Source organism: Solenopsis invicta, chromosome 2, assembly GCF_016802725.1.
Source record: "Solenopsis invicta isolate M01_SB chromosome 2, UNIL_Sinv_3.0, whole genome shotgun sequence".
Taxonomy (NCBI): domain Eukaryota; kingdom Metazoa; phylum Arthropoda; class Insecta; order Hymenoptera; family Formicidae; genus Solenopsis; species Solenopsis invicta.
Genome location: NC_052665.1, coordinates 15,435,849 through 15,445,295, shown reverse-complemented (window position 1 = coordinate 15,445,295; position 9,447 = coordinate 15,435,849). Strand labels below are relative to the sequence as shown.

General features: G+C 34.8%; 2 protein-coding genes across 4 annotated transcripts; both read left to right on the top strand.

Moving 5' to 3' along the window:
• The first annotated feature begins 590 nt into the window (after positions 1–590).
• On the top strand, positions 591–2,924 carry LOC105197455 (intraflagellar transport protein 43 homolog A). Of its 2 annotated transcripts, XM_011163820.3 has the most exons (7): positions 591–691; positions 786–1,128; positions 1,251–1,420; positions 1,662–1,691; positions 1,755–1,795; positions 2,288–2,360; positions 2,551–2,924. In XM_011163820.3, the coding sequence occupies exons 2-7, from the start codon at positions 1,090–1,092 to the stop codon at positions 2,777–2,779; spliced, it is 582 nt and encodes a 193-aa protein (XP_011162122.1). In that variant the 5' UTR covers positions 591–691; positions 786–1,089; the 3' UTR covers positions 2,780–2,924. The 2 variants fall into 2 exon arrangements, with proteins under 2 accessions (XP_011162122.1, XP_025986863.1); XM_026131078.2 differs by having other exon boundaries at positions 659–1,128.
• Positions 2,925–4,694: 1,770 nt separating this feature from the next.
• On the top strand, positions 4,695–8,786 carry LOC105197454 (intraflagellar transport protein 57 homolog). 2 transcript variants are annotated; one of them, XM_011163819.3, is made up of 8 exons: positions 4,695–5,297; positions 6,369–6,561; positions 6,647–6,928; positions 7,003–7,168; positions 7,243–7,351; positions 7,582–7,778; positions 7,944–8,088; positions 8,318–8,786. In XM_011163819.3, exons 2-8 carry the CDS (start codon positions 6,404–6,406, stop codon positions 8,482–8,484), a joined length of 1,224 nt encoding a protein of 407 aa, XP_011162121.1. In that variant the 5' UTR covers positions 4,695–5,297; positions 6,369–6,403; the 3' UTR covers positions 8,485–8,786. The 2 variants fall into 2 exon arrangements, with proteins under 2 accessions (XP_011162121.1, XP_011162120.1); XM_011163818.3 differs by having other exon boundaries at positions 6,330–6,561.
• Positions 8,787–9,447: the final 661 nt, after the last annotated feature.

Here is a 9,447-nt window from a genome sequence, read left to right as displayed (position 1 = left end):
GCTTCATCGATGTTTATACTGTACAGTTTTATTATATTTAAAATTTTATCTTATACTTTTATCTTATACTTTTAACGATAAGTGTCATAAAAAATCGTTATCTGATTAATCAGCAGGAAGTACTGCAAGTACAGATATCTGAAAATAATCGGATAATAATTTTCTTTTATATGAATAATTAAAGAAATAATATTGCTTTCAAGAAATAATATTTGTATAATAGCGTCTTCATATTGCACCTATTCTAAAGTACATTTGTGATAAAATAGCGCATTCTTACGGATGGGCAACGAATAGCGATTGCAAAATCAAATTTAAAATTTTCTTATAGCATTCCATTCGATGAGCGAATTGGACCAAACTGACACGAACCGAATACGAACGAATAATAGTATTCTGTTCGCATTACTTTTAGTTCGGTCGTTGGACGCTTCGTTCGTCGTTTAATGTAGACATGCCTTAAAACGAACGAGCATAGGGGAGATGACAAGGCCGTTCCGATACGCTACCAGAACTGAAGTCTATAGTTTCACGTTACGTATACTATAGATTTTCAGGACTGGCAATCGTAACATTGGAACACGGTCCAAGAAACATGCGACTTTCTCTAGTGTCTTCCCTAAAATCATAAAATGATAGCGAAGAGAGGAAACGATCGAAATCTGAAATTTTCTTTCAAACAGGCAATTCGGTAATCTGAGTATTGCATTGTGAGATAAGCGAATGAACACTTCGATGCATGAATAATTCTTGGAATTTTTGTTTTCTCATTTCAAATATTACAGAGATATTATAACAAGTCAGGGAATCTTCGGTTTTCCTATATAATATATACATATATGTGTGTACACCTATCCTATACACATGCAAAATCGAATATGTGACTACCAGTGTAAATGCAAGAGCAGACTCGGAGCAAGCACTGTCAACAGAGTGTAGTCGGTCGTCATGGTTACCGCTTGTAAACGCAGGATGGTAGCGGTCACACACTTGTCAAATGTACCGTAAAGTCTGAAGTGGCTTACAACGCAGAAACAATCACCCGATACTTCGACGCAACGTACTAACGCACGTATTGTAATAAACAGAATGGACTGGGCTAACGATCTCGAGATAACTTCGAAAAAGGTAATTGCCTCAAATCCTAACGGCACGAAAAAGTTAATATCTAAGAATCTTAGCGGTTCTAAGGAATTCTGATCGATTGTTACGGTTAAACTTAAGTACAAACTACACCGATCAATTTGCAGCTGCTACCTCGCCTAGGTAGGCGCGCAGGTAATTTGCAAGAAGAGAACAAGTCCGACGATGATCCTCTCGAGAGTCCTATTTCCTTATCATCTGGAAAGTCTATGCAGAGACCGATAGTTCCACCTCGGTCCAGGAAAACCGGCTGGGGCGACGAATTGAAAAGCGGCAAGTAGGTAAATTATTAAAAAGTTAATAGATGTACGAACGATACAAATTTTCAAAATTTCTTCCCTCCCTTTATCATTCATACGCAATAAAACCGTTCATACATCTGTAATGAATGTAATAAATCTTTTTATGTCCCGAAAATGTGAAATAGTTACTGCACATGCAGTTAAATTGAGCATATGAATGAAAAGAATGAATATAAAAGATGTTGCAAAATTAAACAATTTTTTTTCATTGCGCAGATCAAGGGCGACGTCAAATATCACTGAACAGTGAGTACAAAATGCATAAAAATAAAAAATCAAGTATCTAGCTATTGACGAATTATTTCTTAGGGTGCGTTTTCGAATGATTGAAAAGGAGAATCAAGAAGACGGTAAGCCGTTTTGATACAATATTAATACTATGCAGTCCGCGTATCTTATTTTATCATCTGTGTGAACCGAATTACAGCTGTAATACACTGACAAAAGAAGTTTTTTCATGTTCAAGTAGATATATTTATTTTAACTCCCTGTTAATTCCTTGATTTAAACAAATATTAGCCAGCGTAAAATAATTTGTTTTTAAACTTAGGAAATATTTGTTTAAATCAAGGGAATAATGTTTTAAATAAATATATTTACTTGGACATAAAACAATTTTTTTAAGTGTACGAACTGATCCGCATTTTACTGTAAATATACATATCAATATAAGAGCATTTATTAAAGTTGAAGTATTTTGTGTGTCACCATCATTTTCAATTTTTTTTACTGATGTAATCTTGTAATATTGAAAAAAAGGATAGCATAGAAAAACTAACATATTTAGCCTTTCTCTTTATCACTCATTCTTTCTTCAGTATCATTGATATTTGTATTTGTAGATATTCCAGTTATACCAGATTTGGATGAAATTCAAGAAGACAATATCTCGTCCGAGATTGCAAGTGCACCCATGTAAGTATTCTTCATTTTCATTATTTTTAAGATTTTTATCAACAAATTATGTAAAAATAAATTATATAAGTTAAAACCATGTGAATACAAATTTAAATTATAATATTAAGGAATATCAAATTATATGGATAGTATTATTTTTGAAAAATTTTTTATATCTCGCAAGATAAAATAAGGATATAATTTTCAGAGTCAATACAACTAGAGTGACTGCATACGAGGAATTGGACACTGATCTGGTAAAAAATGCTGCGTATACGTCGTTGGACGGCGTCAGCCTTTCTCTACTTGCAGACAAGCTGTACAATGAGAAATTAGTGAAAGAACCGGATGAAGTTTGGAATTGGAATCTCCTCTTCACGCAAATTTCTTCGGAGATCAATAGCGAAACGCAGACGCAGAAAAAGAGCGAGGCCTAAAAACGCGTCAAGTTACAAGTTGACGGAAAATTTTTGTACTTTAAAATAAAAACACAGAAACTTTGTTTAACATTACTTGATTATATCATTCGTTGATGTTTTTAAATTGTTTCCTCAAAAATAAACTCAACTTGAAAATCAAAAACGGTTCTAGAAATTAATCTAACCGCAGTCTTTTTTGTTTTCTCTCGCTCTCACGAAACGAAAAATGGAGGCTAGAATTCGACCGAAAATTGAGTTTCAGTTTCTTACACCATTTTCGACTTTGGTTCCAATTAATTTGCTCTATCATAAGCAGTGTTGGATTTAATATCAGACATTCTATATATGCACTCAAAAAAATTTTTGCTTCTGCAGATAGATTTTTAGATGTTACAACAAAAATATATCACTATTTTTTGTATCTGCTAAAATATTATTAAACAGTGGAGCCTCCCATATCCGAAATAATAGGGAGACAAAATTGTTCGGATAAGGGAATTTTCGGATAATAGAACAAACACATTTTCATATTAAATTCCATGTAAGTATTCAAACAGAAATTTAAATTTTGTATTGTATACTTAAACAGCTTGTAAACATTACTACAAAAGGCTGTTCGGATAATGGAATATTCGGATAGTGGAACGTTCGGATATTAAGTGTGGAGCTTCCCATATCCAAAGTTCCATTATCCGAATACTCTAAATTTCTGTTTTAATACCTACATGGAATTTAATATAAAAATGTGTTTATTCTATTATCCGAAAATTCCCGAATAGTTTTATCTCCCTATTATTTTAGATATGGGAAGCTCCACTGAATTCTGGATAATGGAACTTCGGATATGGGAGGCTCTACTGTACATAGAATTGCTAAAATATTGTCACATATAGAATTTATAGCAGAAACATTTTAGTCCTTTTAAAAAATTTAAGTCTTATTGCTAATTATACAGTCAAATTTTATAACAAATATGATTGGCCTTAATAAATAGGCGCCGAAAAATTTTCTAGATTGCATACGAGTATACAGTTCCGATATCAATTCTGTCTCAGTTATTCAGGTTAAGTACCAAACGTATGCGATACCACAATATTTGCTAATCATTTATCTATCTTATTGTTAGTTAAGTTTTTACAGCTAAAAATTGTAGCTGTACTTGCAAGACTATTTTTTTAACGTGGCTTTTTTATGGAAGTTTTTGATTTCGGCCAAAATTAAGAAAAAACTATTTCGGATTCTAATGGAAGTGTTTAGCTTACGAGCAAAATGTTGAACTGTTGAGAACACTTAGCGTCAACTTGAAGACTTCCAGAGACAGAAGACAGAAAAAATTCTAAATTTTCCAAATTTTACGAAAAATCCCAAAAGCAAAAAATGGCGAGCCACCATCTGCGGTGCCTGCATATGGAAGCGACAAATTACCTCGTCTGACCTATTCGATTGCCCCCCAATTTGGAAATCGCGGTACTTCGAGGAGTGACGTGAAGACTCGACCGTGCGGGCATGCAAATCCGTGAGAGCCACGAAGATGCATGCGCAATCGGGAGTCTGACACTCAAGCTACTTGAAGCTTTACGACAATGTGACAACACCCACTGAGCAGATCTGCCATGCCTCTAACGTTAGCGATCGATGTTCAGTTGTGCCATCACTAGCACACGCTTCCAAAGACCTATACTTTTCGAGTCTTATATAAAGCAACTCAACGCTATAGGAGTGCATGCGAGAAACTTCTCCTAAGATTGTGAGCGAGTCTGACGCGATCAATATTGTTCAGCACATCTAATAATAATTCATTTAAGAATAAAGTATCTGTTATCATATCATTAATCAGAATTTTATGATTATTATTTAAAAAATCGGACGAAATGATGAACAAGCTTCAAGCCACTAGCCATCTAGTGGCCAACTAGTAAACTCCTTTTCATACATAAAAAATGAAGTGATGACGCGGACTAAACGAGACGTAGAACAGCAACACATCGCGGAGTGAACCCCAAAGTTGGGTGCGAGGTTGACGTGACAGAAAAATTGACCTTCGAGGACATGAAAGAAATTGCGGAGATCGATGAACGGACATTTAAAAATAATTACGATATCAAGATCAGTGAGAACTGAACCAACAAGATCTTGTTCAAATCAATCCGACTTGTTGCTAGACTTCTCGGCAATCGAATCAACTCCTGATTGATCGTTTACTGTGCATTTACTTTAAAAACTCGTTCATCAAACTCGTCGGCGACCAAAAGTCGATCGTAAAGGCTATGGATCATCTTCAGAACCATTCAATAGTTACATTTGTGGTGCCGTCGACGTGATGATTACCTTAACCTGAGCCGGTACCGATCGATGGCTCGTGATAAATTTGTTATTACAATTGATTAATCAATTGCTTATTAAGTAATATTTTTCGGTCTCCGTCGCTACTACGGCACACGAATGATACAATATGTCATCATTTCTTAGCATACAGGAATTCGGAAGTAAACATCACGCGAATTGGGAAGTAAACACAGAACTTTACACGTATTTAGTAAGTATATTAAGAAGTTATACATAACATTTTTTCAGATACCCTGATTTAAAATTGTGATAATCAAGAAGTTTTTTTAGCTCGTGACTTTATTTTGATAAATATTAAGAATATTCCAACTACCTTCAATTTTGATAAAATTAGGCTCATTCGAAGCATTTTCATATGAAACTAATGAATCTGGCAGAAAAAAGTGTCGCTCTGCCCCGCGAACCAAGATATCAAGCATTAAAGTTGACTAAAGTTGACTATTGAGGTTAGGGTACCTATCATACCGACGAAATGTAGCGACTTGAGCTACGGCATGCGCTGTGGTCACGCATGCTCCATGGCTGCATACGGAAAGTGCGCGAATTTGAAACACGTATATTAACGTATATAAAGCAATATTCGTGATTTCAGTGATAAATAAATATATTTATGAAATCATCGCGCGGAAAGTAAATGCTTGAAAGGGGGAGGAGCGAAGCCCCCGCCCTGCCCCCTGTCCCTCCCCCTTTTCCTAACCCAACCCAACCCGAATCTCAGTTTTAAATAAAAAATTGTTGAAGCTCCTTCTCCTTTCAAGCATTTACTTTCCGCGCAATAATTTTATAAATATATTTATTTATCACAAATATTGCTTTATATACGTGTTTCAAATTGCGCACTTTCCGTATACATGTATTTTTGTAACGCGTTTTTATGCTTTCTATGAATTTCTCAAACTACAACATTCTACACATTTAACTTATTCTGACAAAAAACATTTCTATGAATAAGTACTACAATTCTACTAATAGAATTTGTAGAAATTAATTTTTTTGCATAAAAATCAGGAAATCTTTATTTTTTCTTAGAAATATGTATTTAATTACTAAAATTAATATATTCCAATTCTAACATTTTTTGTAGATTTTTGTAGCATTTTTTAAATTTGTGTAGAATTTTGAAAAATTTTGTCGATTAAGAATGTATCATATATAAAATATCTTCTTGAAGGTACTTTCATGAGTATCTCACTCCCAATCACTTTTTTTTATCTATTTATAGCAAATTTGGAATTAGCAACTGGAAAAAAAATTTTTGCAGATTTGATTGCAAAATATATCAAAAAGACCGCCGGCATGTTTCGAGACGGTCAAAAAATTGTCGTGGAGGACGGGCTGGCCCCGTCGGCGTCGTATGTCATAAACATTCGAATGGAAGATCTGCTGGAGAAATTGAAGCTGTTGAATTACGATGCGGAATTCGTACAAGAGCTAAAAATGAAACCGATCAATAGGTAAGGTATCGTAATATCGCTGCAATATGTTCCGTTTTATAATGTTCTGTATATCTGATAAGATAATTGTAAACATCGAAAACAGGCATCACTTCGTAATTCCGACGAATCCCGGTGAACAATTTTACATGTTTACTTGCCTGGCCGTATGGCTGATTAGAAAAGCGGGGAAAAGCGTTCAGATTCCGCAAGAGTCAGACGATCCCAATTCCACGATAGCCTTGATATTGGATTATCTCAGAGAGATCGACATACCCGTGGAGTTTCCACCCAACAAGCTTAAGCAGGGCAGCGGGGAACATGCGGTTTACGTTTTGGATAATTTGGCCGATCACGTTTTAAAGGTGGAAAAATTCAAATGGAAGAGGTATAGCAATTGCCGTTTTCATCGCAACTTTTGTCAGGTTAAACAAATTATTAAATTGTGATAAACAATGTTAGAATAAGTATTCCACCCGATGAGCCTACCCCGGAACCGGATATCGAAGATGACGACGCGGAGTTGATCTTGGAGAAAGTAGAAGAGGAAATGATGGCCGAGTATGAGGACGATGATCAAGATATCTTACACATAGACGACATTACGAAGCTTTATGGACAAAATATTGTAGGTAAAAATTTTATTCTGAGAGAGAAGAAAACTATCATTGTTAGAATCATTAATTTTTTTTTACGTTTCAGAACGAGACGCAAAAACTGGACAACTATTTAGAATCGACGACTAATAGGGAAGAGTGGCAATTAGAATTGGAAAAAGTTCTACCTCGTTTGAAAGTAACTGTTAAGACAGGTATTGAATGTTTTTTTAGTAGCGGTGTGCGCGTACCCGAGATTTTGGGTTCGGGTCGGGTCGGGACCCGAAAGTTCGTAAAGTTCGGGTATCCGAGCCATCGGGTCCGGACCGATCCCGAAAAAAAAAATTCCCGACCCGACCCGAAGCTCAGGTGCCAATACATCTCTATTTTTTTAGCAAAAATCAGATGAAGAAGAACTGTACTCTAAGACTGTAATTTATCGCAGATTCAAGAGATTGGCGGGCGCATATCGACCAGATGAAACAATTGCGTACGAATATCGCGACCAATCTGAGCGGGACGAAGACTCACTTGAACAAAATTTACACCGATATCAGCAACACTTTGGACAAGATCAAAACTAGAGAAACTTATCTTAATCGGCAACTCGATCCGTCTTTAACAGAGTACCGCTCATTGCAAGTAAGTTTATATTTAATTTTATTATACAGCTTTGGCCAAAATTATTAGCAATCAATCATCAAACGCCCGATATATTTACTTCGGTCAAAGCCAAATATATTTATATTTGTATGTGTTGTTAAATCTTACATGTACAAAATGGTATGTAAATTTATAATAATTTAGGAAGAACTATCGAAAGTCAAGGAACAATACAGAGACGTTAGTGGTGGTGTTACCGAACGAACGAGGGTTCTGAACAAGTTAATGGAAGAGTTGGAACACGTGAAGAGAGAAATGGATGAGAGAGGCTCCAGCATGACTGACGGAAGTGAGTACACTGAGAAAAAAAGTTGTTAACTTGGCTAAATTGTTCAACTCGATTAAATTTTTTCAGTTCAAGTATTTATGTATTTGATTTAAATATATAAAATAATTGAACTGAAGAAATTCAATCAAGTTGAAAAATCTGGTCTCAAATTAACAATTTTTTTTCTCAATGTATAAGTTTAAATATTCTGATAATTTAAATTATTAATTTCACTCTGAAATATTTACAGCGCCGCTTATCAACATAAAGAAAACGATCACGAGGATGAAAAACGAGATTTCCGAGATGAACATTCGAATTGGCGTGCTGGAGTACAGCTTAATGTGTGCGAGAGTGCGGGATCGTACGCAGCTACGAGAGGATATGAATAGCACGAGTACCTCAGTAATGATTTAACCCGCACGCCACGTGTGCAAATCTTTATCTTATATTCACATACTTCAATCCGTCCAACGTGTGATAGTCACGCTACGAAGTTTAGACTTGAGTATGAATATTGTCAACACACGGGTCCAATTATTCTGCCTCTAACGAAGTTGCGACAACATGTAACTACGTAGAACTGAAAGTGTCGTATCGATCGCAGTAATAGGTGCACGAATTTTTTATTACACACTTTATACGTTTTTATACTAGCTCGCAATCAACCGACACCGTCACCGAGTTTCAATTACGTTGAATAAAGTGTGCGTTCTCTATTTTCTTTTTTTATTCAATGATCTTATCAATCTTGTCTTATCCGATCCGAAACATCCCCTCCTGGCGCTTTCTTCCCGTTTTATTCTTTCCACTTGTATCAGACGCCTTCTTATTAGTTAATGGCGTCGGTCACTTCTTACGCTACAATATTATCTAGTATTAAATAATATTCCTAAAATTACGAATATTATATGAGAAGTAAATCTATTATTTATTTTAATATTTTAAATTATTGGAAATATAATTTTTAAATGTAATAATTATAAAATTTATGAATATTTTATGCATAATAATTTTTTAATACATTAATATTCGTAGAACATTTTTAAAATATTCCACGGATATTGAAATAGTGTAGCACGAATAAAAAAAATGGACACATTAATAATTTCAACATAAAGCCTTTCTGCAAGCTACCGCGGTTGTTTGTGCGTACAAATAAAATCGATTATTATTAACAATATTGTGTTAACAATACAATAGTGAAACATTCATGTTTCACCGATGATCCAATAAAGGATCGAAACGTTTGAATTGAATATTGTTAATAATAATCGATTTTATTTATACGCACAAACAATCGCGGTAGCTCATAGAAAGGTTTTATGTTGTAATTATTTCATTAATTCATTTGAGCCAGAGACTTTGTATTTTATTAAT

Coding starts and splice junctions, on each gene's coding strand:
- LOC105197454 (XM_011163819.3), top strand. CDS start 6,404: ATGTTTCGAGACGGTCAAAAAATTGTCGTGGAGGACGGGCTGGCCCCG. Junction 6,929..7,002: donor GAAAAATTCAAATGGAAGAG/GTATAGCAATTG, acceptor AAACAATGTTAG/AATAAGTATTCCACCCGATG. Junction 7,352..7,581: donor GAAAGTAACTGTTAAGACAG/GTATTGAATGTT, acceptor AATTTATCGCAG/ATTCAAGAGATTGGCGGGCG.
- LOC105197455 (XM_011163820.3), top strand. CDS start 1,090: ATGGACTGGGCTAACGATCTCGAGATAACTTCGAAAAAG. Junction 1,421..1,661: donor GACGAATTGAAAAGCGGCAA/GTAGGTAAATTA, acceptor TTCATTGCGCAG/ATCAAGGGCGACGTCAAATA. Junction 1,796..2,287: donor AAAGGAGAATCAAGAAGACG/GTAAGCCGTTTT, acceptor TTGTATTTGTAG/ATATTCCAGTTATACCAGAT.